The sequence below is a fragment of the Diplotaxodon limnothrissa genome, linkage group LG20, assembly GCF_057381915.1.
Source record: "Diplotaxodon limnothrissa isolate DT_005_m linkage group LG20, D_limnothrissa_male_GT1.1, whole genome shotgun sequence".
NCBI classification, from domain to species: domain Eukaryota; kingdom Metazoa; phylum Chordata; class Actinopteri; order Cichliformes; family Cichlidae; genus Diplotaxodon; species Diplotaxodon limnothrissa.
In genome coordinates, this window is record NC_140615.1 from 37,898,861 (window position 1) to 37,913,589 (window position 14,729).

The 14,729-nt window shown below is 42.3% G+C and overlaps 1 protein-coding gene across 2 annotated transcripts in view; it reads left to right on the forward strand.

The window, feature by feature from the left end:
• Positions 1-14,729, forward strand: part of LOC146611448 (PDZ domain-containing protein 4-like) — a 44,270-nt gene that overhangs the window by 11,648 nt on the left and 17,893 nt on the right. For both annotated transcript variants that reach the window (XM_085344576.1, XM_085344578.1), the window contains exon 2: positions 13,094-13,147. In XM_085344576.1, the coding sequence (XP_085200702.1) occupies positions 13,094-13,147 (54 nt within the window). The remainder of the gene's footprint in view (positions 1-13,093; positions 13,148-14,729) is intronic.

Below are 14,729 nucleotides of genomic sequence, written 5' to 3' on the forward strand. Positions count from 1 at the left end.
AAAAAAGAGAGATTATTTGTGCTGCGTCTGCCAAACAATCGTGAATATCTTGAGCTAGCACCTGTACTTATTTTGCGGAAACGTGTACTAAACAACTGAATTTAAGAACTTGGTAAAATCCGAGCTTGCCCACAAGGACTTGAGCTTCCTGGAAACTTTATGTTACGACATTCTGAAGGCAAGTAAATGATTCAAAAGCTCGATAAATGAGGTGTAAGAGCATCTTCTGCAGGGACCCTGGAAATGTGTTTACAGTATAGAGGGTGTGAAATGTGTCCACAAACACCATCACTGGCTCAACATGAGCGTTAAAGGGATGTTGTTGTCAGAATCCATTATCTGTAACGACGGCTCACATCATCAGAGAAGCCCCCGGGGGCTGAGGAGGGGGGTGGATGATGGCTTGGATCGGCATCGTGTTTACTGTGCAGTTATGAATCTTAAACACACAAGATGGAGGTAATCTATGTGTTAGTATTCAGATTATGTTATACAGTTAAACTCAGAGCAACAAAGCATCCATAACCAGCTGTCTTTATGCAGATATTAAACTCAGACAGTGCAGAAAGCTCTAAATCAAAGCTGTGAGGCTGGAAATGAAGAAAAACAAAGTTTTGCGTATCTGAAATGGATCTGTCAGAGACAGAGGCAGGAGCTGCTGGCATACCCCGTATGGAGCAGGTGTGGGTAGTTGGATAGGTTAAAATATCTCGTATCCGTCACTTTATGAAGGAACAGCTTTCACATGTTTTCCAAACACGTGAATGTTTCAAATTAAATGTAATCAAAATGTTCTTTTGTGTGACGGAGTCGGTCTGGCAGCTGCTGTAATTAGCCGAACCACCAACGAGGGGAAAAAGGTTTATGCACTCAGACTGTGGAGGTCCTGCGTACTCAGAATGCTTGAAACCTCCAGTAACCACAGGTTTTATAGAGGTCAGAGGTCAAATGTGATGTGATATCAGCATGCGAACTATAATGTGATACAATAAACTTCCCGCAGCTACGCCCATCATTGCATACAGACCCATCAACAGCCCCGGGCAGATACAAGCATCTAAGCGGCAGCTCGCAACCAACAATTAGAGCCTTCATAACTGAATACAGAATATATAAATTATAAATTGCATTACCACAGGTAACAGGCAGTAATAACTACAAGTAACAGACACACATACATATACATACATATATATCTACACACACAAGTACATATATGTACATACATACGCACACTTTATTTTTTATTTTTTATTTTGGAATCCATACCAGCAATGGTAAGAGGACAGACATTACAGAGCACACTAAAACCCATCATTGAGTATACTGTGACCAGACCAACTGTTTGTAGAGAAATTTAAATCTATGAATATTTTTGCATTGTTTCAATTGTAAACTCAGACTGTTCCAGATTTTCACACCACATACAGACACACAAAAACCTTTACGGGTTGTTCGAGTTCTGGGTAATTTGAATTCTCCAAAGCCTCTCACATTATAAACCTTTTCTCGAATTTCAAATCTAGTTTGTAAATTTGCCGGTAAAAGTTTAGTAAAAGCTTTATACAAAATTATGGATGTATTGTAATTAACCAGATCCTGGAATTTAAGTAACTTTGCCTGAAGAAAGAATTTGTGAGTATGATCTAGATAACCAGCCTTGTGAATAATACGCAGTGCTCGTTTCTGTACTGTGACTAATGGATTAGTTGTATTTTTATATGTATTTCCCCACACTTCCACACAATATGTAAGATATGGAAGAACCAGGGTACAGTACAGAGTACGAAGTGCATCTTTATCAAGGAATTGTTTCACTTTGTTCAAAACTGCGAGGCTTCTGGAAATTTTGGTTTTTATGTGTCTGACGTGGGGTTTCCATGAAATTTTGTTATCAATTATAACTCCCAAAAATTTGTTTTCACTCACATTATCAATTGGTACACCTTCAATGAAAATTGGTAATTCTATATTATATTTTAAATTACCAAAAAACATTGCTTTAGTTTTATTTATATTTAATGATAATTTATTTATGTCCATCCATTTTTTTATTAATTTTAGCTCCCTGTTTACAGTCATTACAAGATCAGTATAATCATCGCTACTGAAAAATATGTTGGTGTCATCTGCGAACAGTATGAGTTTAAGTACTTGAGAAACATCAAAAATATCATTTATGTATACATTGAAAAGTTTTGGTCCCAACACTGACCCTTGGGGAACACCACATGTAATACCAAGTTTCTCTGAATGGTAATGCCCTATGCTAACATATTGTTCCCGACCTGTTAGGTAACTTTTTAACCAGTTACCAGTTTGACCTTATTTGATCTTGAAGAAGAGGTCAGAGGTCAAAAGTGATACTTAGAATTTCTATTTAATGTAAATATAAGTAATACCATTATAAAATATGATTTCTTACTGTCACTTATTATCACTTTGACCTCCAGGTTAATCTATTCAACCTAAAGGAGAGGTCAGAGGTCAAATGTGACATGAGATTTTAAACGTTTACATGGTTCTTTCTGTATGTTGACAACACACAGAACACTTATAAATATCATAGTTTCTAGTTCTAAGGCCAATAAATCATCAAGTTGGATTTGAAGACGTCGGTTGATGTAACACAAAGATTCCTGTTAACATGACAAACATAATATTTTTCTGATGCTGCTCCAAATGTGAGTTGATCCTTTCAGTCTCTCATCTTAATAACAGAAAGAATGACGATGATGATGAAATGGCTTTTGTTTTTCTCCTTCGTGGAAACTGTACTGCCATTTTCTTTTCATCCATTTGGATGCTGACAAGTTTGAAAGTTTGTGGCTGATGTGTGTGTGATACAACCTTCTGACCAAGTTTGTTAGCATTAGCTGACAACACAGCAGCTAACCCCGTCCTCAAAATACAGAATTGTGTCCTCATAGGGCTGCATCAGGGTAAAACTCTGCCAAATCAAACATGTAAGGACACCATCATCATCATCATCATCATCATCATCCTAACTGTTGTAATAAAGGTTCTCATGAAACCACGCCTAAACGTGATGACCTTTATATGACTGCTGTGTGACTGCAGGAATGCAAAGTTGATAAAAGAAATGATTTTTAGGTCATGAATATTAAAACCCATCATTGCAGTAATGCATGTTTATGCGAGGGCAGTTTTATAGCAAGCAGTGTGGATTTACATAATGGGCACATGACTGAGAATCAGCAGAGATATGTTCTGTAATATGTGCCAGTGCCCATCATGTGCAGCTGAAAGCTAATAAAGCACAATCTGAATGATTTGTGTTCATATTTCTATGCTACATGCTTTGTTTGCGCTTTCAAAATGAAATGTATGTCTGTATGCTGGTGTGAGCACCAGGGGCAGGCTGAACGATCCGAGCCACGACTCAGTAATATCGATGGTGGATGGATACGTCATAGAAAAGAGAAAAACTAAAGGAAGAAAGAAAAATGGTGATATTCTTGCGGGCGAGTTTTTCATAAACCTTTGGGAGCTCTGTTTGGAATAAACATGTTTCTGTTCACATACAGTCTGAATCTCAACCTTTTCCCATGGTGCTCATCGTGGGAACAAAATGCAGAATGTCTGAAAGCAATGAAAAGAGTCTGCTCTCCCAAATCACACTCTCAGGTTCTTCTGTTTCTCCATTTATTTGACAGCAGGAGCAGGAAGTTGGCGGAGAGTTTGAAGTCCTTAAACTTTGGTCTTTGGTTCTGTGCAAATATCTTGAGCTACATGTCTTTTTGCTTCCAAAGAGCTAGACATTTAGGTCAATTTAACTCAAAGTTACACACAAACTGCTGCTCTTAACTGATCTTAGAGTCAGCGACAGCTTGCCTCACACTCTGCTCTCCATCAGTCTTCCCACCAAGAGGTTTATCAAACAAACTGCAGAGCCTCAGCTTGACAACATCCAGTCTTTGTTAAGCGTGCGGACACTCCTGTGAAATGGAGACACGCTACAGTACCTAATCGGGTTTAAGTCAAGTGTAAAGGATCCGTGCAAACAGGCAGGAAGCTTCATGACTGAACAGTGTTTGAAATAACTTTGGTACATTTTCATTGAGGTTGATTTTTAGGTAAACTGGGCTGGCGCCGCTTGCCTTGTTTGTTCTGCATTTAAAGAAACCAAACAACTGGAGGACAAAAGAAGACGAAGAGTGAAGGTCATGTGGTCAGGAAGCAGGAAAACAAATCTAGCAAAGGCCGGACACAGGTCCTGAGTGGAGACCAACACATGTCGTAGTTTAGTGTTGCATTTCAGGCAGGAGTGCTGGAGATCTCAAACACATCTGCAGTGCAGCAAAAGCAAACCTGCACAGAAACACACACAGAGCTCCATCATGGACTGACCTCCTCAGAGTGCAGACCTCAGTGTTACTGAAGTGTGGGATCATCCTGGCACTGAACAGCACGAAAGGCAGAAACATCCAAAGAAGAGCTTTGAATGTCCTTCAAGAAACCTGGAGACCTGTTCCTGGAGATCATTACATTACAAGAAAGCTGCAGTTAAGGAATAAAGGTGGTTAAACCAGACATTGACGTTTGAGCTTATTGGAATCGTGCAAACTCTGTTTTGCTTTTATATACTGGATGTACATAAAAACATTTTCCTAGCAAAATATCAAGTACTTTTACCAGGTACTGTAGATGTGTTTCTCAGTGGGTGTGAGGGCCCCTCCCCCCTCTCCTCTTCCTGCCGGTGTCTGCAGATAAGGAGGATTGTTGGGCTAATATGGGAACGCCTGTGCACACTGCCGCTCAAACAAGCCCGGGGCACTTTCAGTCTGAACACTGTGTAACATTTTCCTCTGGTTACTGAATCGAAGGACATTGAAGGACGTAGGATTTAAGTCTGTTTGCTCGATGTGCCGGCGTTCCGCCTTAAAAAACCTCTGATTAATCAGGGCCTGGTCTGAGACCGCCTCCACGTCACTGAATCCTCTTCTCCACAAATGTTTATCATTTTTTCTTCTTATTTATGTCTTTGTTAAAAAAAACAACCTAATAATTGGCATCGTTAAATGTACGTTTTCCCCTCTGTCACTAGCCACCAACTGACTTGGAAAAGTGCACAAGTGTCTGTGTTCACATTTCCACACAGACACTTGAGTGGAGCAGTGCATTAAAGGAGGGCATCTCAAACTTGCATGAAACAAAAGCTTTCTGTAAAGCTAGAAACCATTAGAGAGTAGAAAGAGTGTTTTTGTGGTTGTTTGAGTAAAATGATCCTTAAAGAAAAGCTCTGGTCTGTAGCAGCAGTTGGGTGCCAGGACACACGCTCAGTGCGAAGACTGGTGAACTGGCTGGTGTGAGTCAGATCTCAGTTTTCAGTCTGGTCATTTATCTACATGCACATGGGCAACAGTCACATTTCTGCAGGGAGCTGGTTTCTTCAGTGTCAGAGAGGTTCTTGTAATTGGGTAAAAGGATGAGGAAAAAGTATCCAGCTGTGTTTCTTCTTAAAGCCAGATGTGTCTACAGTGTCTGAGCAAAGTGCACGGCAACAGAGGCAGAGAAAGTATGGATGTGACAGCGGAGCTGGAGGGGAAAAGGATGCACACGTCCAAAACGATTTCCTCCTTCCAGAGGCTGAAGGAACCTGCTAGAAGTCTGAATATGTCGTTTTACCTCCTTTGTAAAATTAGTCTCGTTCCATTGGTACATGTTTGTGTGCATGCTGCCTCAGTGTTGGAAACTTAAACAATGGCACATGGACAACATCATCCAGAGTCTCCAAACAAAGCTTACAGACTCATAATGGTCCTCTTTCACAAAGGGTCAAAGTTCACATTAGGAGGCTGGAATTCTGATTCAGTAAAAGGACCAGATGTTACAGTCCCTGATCATGCATTGCTTTAACTGGAGAAAATCTTAAAGGATGGCTGTTAAGAGGAAAGCCCAGAAACTTTACCAGCAGCACACATCGTTGTGCGCCTCGACTTTCGGTCTTTAACCCAGGCTAATCTGCCATTTTTTCTTCCTTGGTTAGGGTTAGCGATTAGAGATCTGATCTAGATTATCATTTTAAAACGTGGGACACATCGTCAGTAGTGGACCTTGGATTCATCGGCTGTTTCGGCCGTTATCGCTAGACACCCTCATCCAACGAGGCCCTGCCAGGGTTGATCAGGCCCCGGAGTGTCTCTGGAGTTGCACCACGATGGTGGTTTAATTACTAGTAAAATGCTGTAATAGCTTCCAGTACTCTGCCAGTGTGGACTGTGTAGACTTCATGTGTTTCAGTAATTGTTGTTCTGTGTTTGTTAACCTGATTTCATAGCCCTGCAGAGTAGTTTGCATTTTGCTTTGTCATTTTTATAGACTTTCACTTCCACAGGACAACCCCGTCTCACTATTATGTCTCTGTACATAATAGTGAGATTGCCAAAACAGCAGCATCAGTCTAATTATCTCCAAACTTTCTTGGTTCATAATGTTTCAGTTCACATTTAGTTTTCATGACTCACTGTTGAATATTCACCTTGTTTATTATTTTACTTTATTTTATTATTTGTGTAACTTTGATGTTTGTGCATTTTAAAATCCATACATTCACTTTTTAAACAATCTGTTTTCTCATCATCACATCAGACCAGAGCAGCACCTGCAGCACATCTTTCACTCTTTCCCTGCTCAACTCGTCTCAGCGCTTTTAAGATGAGAAACACGGCCTCAGACTTGGAGGTGCTGATTCTCCCCCGACTCACTTCACTGGGATGCAAACCCTTCACAGCTCAATGAAGATGAAGCCAACAGGACCACAGGAAACAGTGATGAGATGCTGAGACTGTTAAATCTGACATCTAGGCTATTTCTAGAAACCCTGTCCATAAATGGCTTGAACAGAGTCAAAGGGCAGCGAGTCTGACATACAGCTGCCCATGAAAACCAAGCTCTTGCTGGATCGTTTCAATATCCACGTCTATGAATAGCCTGAATATGAGCTTTTATGTGATGCCCAAGCTGACCTTAGCAAACCGAACCATCAAGCTATCTGATCTTAAAATGCTTTTGTGAGTTGAGGAGCTGCTGGTTTCGATGCTGTTTAAAGACTTGTTGTTTCCTCCCGTCTGTTACAAACAGGCTCCATCAGTCAGGCCGACAACAAGGAACAGATGTTGTGTAGGAGGAACGTTGGATTATTGCTGCTCCGGCAGAAGCATCAGTGAAATGCCTGGAAGCTAAAATGGAAATGTTTGAATCATGAATCATAATTAAGAGTGTTTCAAGGAAACGCTGGAGGTTTTCAGTGGGTTGGAGCTCTGTGGAGACTCCACTCAATGTTGAACACAACAGATGTGATTTTGCTGTGAGAATGTGAGCTGAGGTGTTCGTGTGAACAAAGGTTGGACAAAGTGCGTCTGCGTTGTTTGACGGGACGTGTAAATGTGCACGTTTTTAAATTCTTAGATGTCTGTTCTTCAAAAAAATAAAAAAATGCAGTAACCAAGAAAAAAATGTCACGTTTACTGAAATCCCAGCTCGATTTAAATGTAAACGTTGATCATAATAATCACGACTGAGTGTAATTTGAGTATAATGACTGAAAACAAGCTGGACGGTGTCCACTGAAGCCTGGCCCAGTTTCAGATGCTAGCTGTGTTTCAATCACACTTAATTTTGCTCATTGATTATTTAATGATTGCAGCGATTATGATTCATTTTTAAAGCTTTGAGTCTGGATCATCGTCACAGGTGTGAGCTGGGAGGACTTTTTAAAAGTTTCAATTACTTTTTATTTTATAATAATAAAGCTGAGATGTGGGGTTGCTATAGAGACAGACCTACAGTCACCATGTTTGGATGCTCGATGTCAGTCTGTAAAAATATATTAAAAATGTTTGAAATAATTAAGAAAATCGGTGTAAGAAAGGCCTCTTTTCTTATGTCAACCTGTCAGAAAACATTAATATCACTTAATTTTCAGCAGCACCAGTCTTAGTACCATCCTCCCCCTGCTAGCAGCTTCACTGGTTTACCATCACCTCGTTTTAATGGTGCTTGTTCTGCTTTGCTGAACAAAAATAATGGGCTGAATCTGTGTGAGGACGCCGGAGCAACGATTCTCAAAGTTCAGATTCAACTTTGTGTCTGACTTTTCACAGCCTGCTTGGTTAGGTTTGGTTAGTGTTGGTTAGGTTTGGTTAGTGTTGGTTAGGTTTGGTTAGTGTTGTTGCGTCACCCGTCCATGTGTCCATGTGTGCAAAGAGATTCTTAATCGCAGTCGTTTTATGGAAGCATTCAAAAGAATGTTTTTGCTTTTTCTGCTCATAAATGTATGTGTAGAAATTAGGGACCTGTCCAAAAACAGGTGGATGCAGACTGACCACAGAGGCTGAGCATGCCGCGGCAGCAGCCCTCCTCTAAATGAAGTCAGTTCTCCACTGAGGGCCTCTTTGTAGTTTCCACTAATCTTCAGGTCTATTCTTCAAACCTCAGCTTGACTGCTATTAGACTCTGAAAGTCCAGATAACTGAAAGAGGTGAGAAAGAGAAATCAGAGTGCCATTCACTCCTTTTTTCATCTTCTTTGTCACCCATCCCCCATTTTCTCTCTTTCTACTCCTCATTTTTCTTGCAGTTTGTCCTGATTTCATCCTCCATCTCCTCTTTCTTCCTCTCTGACCGCTCCCGTCTCCTCCTGCTGCTCTCTCTCTCTCCCTCGGGTATGATTATAGTATCTCTGCTTTCCCCTCGGCGTGCTCTGAAATGAAAAATGGATCCCTCACACATCTCTCTCGCCTGTTTGTGTGTTCATGCGCTATAGAGACCGGGTGGGTGAAAAAGATAAATGACAGGAAAATGTGTTCATGTGGAACTAGTTCTGCGTGTGTGCTGATAGATGTGGTGGAAGTGTGTGTTGATGGCATCAGTAAATAGTTAATGAGCAGAGAGAAGAAACGTGTTGAAGCCCCAGGAGCTGCTGATGCAAACCGAAACACTGAAAACACGGCAACAACAATGCAGAACAATAAAAGGAGTCACCGGCGGCTCCACGTGCCACGACGATCAGAGCAGCTTAAAGCTGATGGCAGTCATTTTACTCAAAAGCCCAGCAGGCCTGTAAAGTCTCAGCGCACCGTCTGCTTCAGTGGCAGCTTTTACTCGTCTCTACTTTCGCTCTAATCAGTTCTGCTGCCTGTTTGCACGTCAAGTCCCATGTCAGACTCGGCTGTGACGGCCGTTTGTGTCAGCCGGTAAACGTTGAGCCCAAGTGCAGGAATAATAGAGTCCAGTCATCCTTTTAAAGGTTTGTGTTCTTCACATGCCTAAAACTGCACTCTTCATGCTGAGCTTCCTGTGATGGATTTAGGGTTGGGGTTTTGTTAATTTGGTGTTATGGTACTATCACGTCATTAAGATAAGATGGGGCCTTTTATGTGAGCAGAAGGATTGTAAACCCGATTCTGTTTATGGGAGAACACATTTGTTTTTCTCGACAAACTGAACCTGCTGCGCCTATTAATTAAAAAGGAACACATCATGTGTTCTTTGTTAATATTGGCTGAAGAAGTCAGGAGCCAAACAGCAAAGGAGTCTCCCCCACAGGGTTAAAAAGGATGATTTTAGGAATGCTTTCCACTTGTTGAATACAATCAATAATCCATCTTAAACACAACAGGCTTCTGATGGAGTTTCATCCAGCTGAACTGAAAGCTCCATCGGATGTCGGGGTTCTCTCACGGGAAAAGTAGAAGGGCTGTTTCCAACAAAAGGCAACAGTCAGCTCTTTTCTCTCAGTCAATTATTAATTTCACACTCCACTTAGCTGTGATTTCTGTCCGCCTAATGTGGCAGAGCCCAGTCGGGACGAGTATTGTCATCGTCCTGTAGCCACACGTGCACGCCGCCGTAATGAGCCGGAGCGCGGCGGGGGCGGGGGGGGATGTTTTGAGTGCTATAATTATCATGGACAAGAAAATCACACACTCAGAGTCAAGTTCCACATCCACACAAACAAACACAGTGACGCCAGCGTGCTCACCAGCCGTGCCATCAGAGGCGACAGCTAAGACGCGCACGTCGCTCAACTTAAAAACCAAAAAGCAACTGTTTAAATATTAAATCTGCAACGTGAAATAATTAACTAGAAACATTCTGCCTTAAAACTTCTTTACTTTATTTAAATGTGAAACATTCAGAGTCATATAAAAGGACTTAATGGTGCTCTTCAAAAAAGTCCAACTCGCTCAGTTATTTTCCAACAAGCGTTAAAACACAGGACACTTAAACATGAGCTCATAGCCTTTGTACAACACACTAAAGAGCAAATGTTTGTGTCCCATATGCACACACACACACACACACACACGCACACACACACACACACACACACACACACACACACACACACACACACACACACACGCACACACACACACACACGCACACACACACGCACACACACGCACGCACACACACACACACACACACACACACACGCACACACACGCACACACACGCACGCACACAGAAATGTTTTTAGTCAGTGCAGAGATTCCAGGCAGGCGTGTTTAATGGGAGATGAAACACACAATAACAGTGAGAGCCTGATAGATGATTGTGATTATTGACTGGATATTGACCGTCTCAAGCCTCATGTTCACTGACAAACACGTACAGATGCGCGTGCGCGGACACACACACACACACACACACACACACACTGCCAGACAACCTGCAGAGGGCATGTAATGCATAACAATTAGCTCTGAAACAAAGGCAGGGAGGAGGAGGAGTGTGTGTCTGTGTGTCTGTGTGGGTCCATGCATGTGTTCATGAGCTGGTGTGTCTCACCTGGAAGTAGCAGGTTAGGCTGTACGTTTAGTTGCTTCCTGCATGTGTGTCTCCAGGCATTAGTTTGATGAGTGTGTGTCTGCACACATTAATCTGATGTGTTGACTCCAGCACGCCTGAGCAGCTAATAGATACAGTGCATTAATTATTACAGCACATACCTGTAGAAACACTGAACATTCTCATAAATAATTACCTGCATGTTCATTTCTAAGCAGGTGTTTCCTTTAATATCTCCCCCCGAGTGACGGCTGCACACCCTCTGTTCTGCTTACAGCTGTATTACTTATGCTAATGTGTGCAGCTTGTCACGAGCTGTTGATTGAGGCGGGAGCCAACTAGAGGTGAGCGGCTAGCTTGTAAATTGGCGTCTGTTCTGCCTTAAGTGTGCAAAACACTGTGTGGGTTTCATTTGACAGTTTGTGTGCTGTAACATGTGGCACTACACCTGAAGTCTGGACGTGGAGCAGGTCCCATCATAATGTCCACCATGAGGTTACTTAGTGGTAATGTTTTCACCAGGGCTAAAAATGCTAACAGGAACGGTGCTGCACTTTGTGACATCACATGAAAACAGGTTTTCTGCTATTTTATATTTTTGTGCAAAATGCTACAACAGCCATGTTTGCACATCTTCCTGCTGCTGACTGATCACTAAATGGATGATAATTGTCTGATAATTATTTAAAACAGCATCAATAAGCAGAAATGCTTCATGAATGAACTCAGTGTAAAGCTCATGGTTCACTGTGAACAGATCGCCAGCCCCTCCCAGGGCTAACACAGAGAGGCCACCATTCATGCTCACACCCATGACTGAGTACTGTGAGCCAGAGAGAACCCACACAGCCGGCCCGTGGATTCAAACCCAGGACCGTCCTGCTGTGAGGCAGCAGAGGCGCTTTTCTGATGTCATCTGAGCCTTTTGGTTCAGTTTGTAACGTTGAGGGTGGCGTCTTCCTAACACTGCATGAATAGCTTAAAATGACTGAAGGCTACCCTCAGAGTACAGGATAGGAGTACTGCGTGTTGTTCCCGAACAATAACTTGAAAAAATACCAGTTATGAATAATTCCAAAAGTAATTAAACTGCAATTAATTGAGTAAAAATACACAGATGGAGAAAAAATGTTTAGTGCAGGTGAAGATGTTGAGTTTCAGATGTTGAAAGGTGAGAAAACTGATTTGTGATAGAAAAGCTGAACACAGACAGGAGCGACGTCCTGTTTGTGAGACGCCTCCTTTTCTGATCCAGACCAAAACAAAAACCGGGAGAAGTGTTTGATCACAGCTCTCCAACAGCGACACCAAAAATCCACAAAGATCCTCAGTGGAGCAGAAGCTCCTGTTTTAAGCTCAGCTTCTCAGAAAGATTCTGTCGAACATGGCTATAAATCTGTAAAGTGCCAGAGCACAAAGGCAAAACAGTGGTTTGCCATCATCTTAGTGACGTCTATTCGACTCATTTCCAGCACATCATAGCGCTCCGGGTACTTCGACTTGCTCCCACAGTCCAAAGACATGCAGTCAGGTTACACGGTGATTCTCTACAGGAGTAAATGTGACTGTGAATGTTTGTCTGTGGCTCTGTGTCAGCCCTGAGACGCTACCTGACTAAGGTGTGCCCCCAGCCCCAGACAGGCTCCGCCCCCACACGACCCTGAATTGAATAAGCAGAAGAAAATGAATAGATGGATGTAATGCTCCTTTAGTGCAGCCCTCAGTTCAGCCTCTCGTCTTCTCTTCTTTTGTTTGGCTGCTCCTCACAAACAGCAGGTGGGTGGAGCTTCTTACACCACCTCACGATGACATCACACAGATCAAAAAGCAGAAGTGTTTCAAGCAGTCAGACAGAGTACTTCTACACACACTGACCGCATCATTATTACAAATGTATAAAATCAGCAACAACATAGCTGTGCGTCCAGTTTGTAACAAAATACAGAAAAACATTTATTTACGTTTATTTTATTTTTAGACGTCATTTCATTGTTAAAAACATTAGACCCTGATTGTGTTTGTGCGCCTTTTATTTCATAGCATTTATAAAATAACAGGTGGAAAAATGAAATATTTGAGTGGTTTTTAAACACAGTGCAGCCAATGAGGAATGTTACACCTAAAATGTGGAAAACCCTTCGGAAACATTAAATCTCTCCATGTGTTAGACAAGAAAAGAAAAAAAAGGAATTTTGTCTCGTTTTCTGTTCCTGGACAAACTCCAGGGCGTCTCTGTGACCTCACTGACCATCAGTCTGTGTCTTTCTCTCTCTTAGCAGAAAGGCTGGAGTAGCTCCCTGCGGCCGATGGACAGACACGGAAACGTAAAGGTAGATCTCACTGCTGCCATCCGTCAGCTTCCAGTGATCCTCCTCCGTGTCTGACTTCTCTTCCTCTTTGCCTGCTGTCCCGCTTCCCTCCATCCGCCTTCTATCTGTCATCTTTAATACGGTTCCACTCCCACAAAGCTGATGACAGATAGAGAATATTTCCTCCCACTCTGCCGCCTACACAGTTTTTAATAACTGATTTATCGGAGGAAGGTCTGATAAGTGTGCGCCAGCTCTCTGAGCTACCAGAAGCTCTCTTTCATGTTTCCACATCTACATTTTAAGCTTTCTGTATTCACTGCCTCCATGTTTCAACACCTTCCTTTACTCTTACAATACAGCTTCCACCTCTGATTCCAAAACCTTTAATCTCACAGGAACAACATTTTAAATAAAAAGCCCTCAGTAGAATATTACACAGTGACAGGTGGAAAGACTTGGCTTAGAATATTTTATTAAAGAATAAATAAGCAGAGTGTTTTCTTCAGTTTTCTGTTGGGCTCTGTCACCGTTTCTCTTTAATAAGATCAGAGAGGTTCAAAGTTCAGTAAGTGACCGAGCAGCAGTCATTCTAAACAGAACCCACCAAGAAAGTTCCCACCTCGTCCACTCACAGCTCGGGTCCTCTACCAGAGGCCTGGGAGCTTGAAGGTCCTGCAGTATCTTAGCTGTTCCCAGGACTGCGCTCTTCTGGACAGAGATCTCCGATGTTATTCCCGGGATCTGCTGGAGCCACTCGCCTAGTTTGGGAGTCACCGCACCTAGTGCTCCGATTACCACGGGGACCACCGTTACCTTCCACATTTTTCTCGAGCTCTTCTCTGAGCCCTTGGTATTTCTCCAGCTTGTTCCTTCTTCCTGATATTGCTGTCATTGCGAACCGCTACATCGATCACTACGGCCGTCTTCTTCTGTTTGTCTACCACCACTATGTCCGGTTGGTTAGCCACCACCATCTTGTCCGTCTGTATCTGGAAGTCCCACAGGATCTTAGCTCGGTCATTCTCCACCACCCTTGGGGGCATCTCCCATTTTGACCTCAGGACTTCCAGGTTATACTCGGCACAGATGTTCCTGTACACTATGCCGGCCACTTGGTTATGGCGTTCCATGTATGCCCTGCCTGCTAGCATCTTGCACCTGCTGCTATGTGCTGGATTGTCTCTGGGGCATCTTTACACAGGCTGGGGTCCTGCCTGGTGTGATAGACCCCAGCCTCTATGGATCCGTGCTCAGAGGTTATATATACACATATATATGAAGCATAGTGAAAAACACCACAACATTAAACACATCCAGTATTAGTGAGCTTTTAACAAAGATAAGCATCAGATTAGATGTTGATTCTTCATACAAGAAAATAGTTTAACACAACTCAAAGAATAAAAAGATCCTGATTGAATTAAATAAAGTAGAATTTATTCTTTTCTTTTTTCCTCCTTGTTTTAAATGTGTTTTTGTTTATTGATTTTAATCCAAATGCATGTCCATGAGTTTGGCTAAAGGCTGTTTGAGTTCTTTTTCATCAGCCTCTGATATGATGCTAAATTATTGTGTCTGCATACATTTCATCACCGTCTCT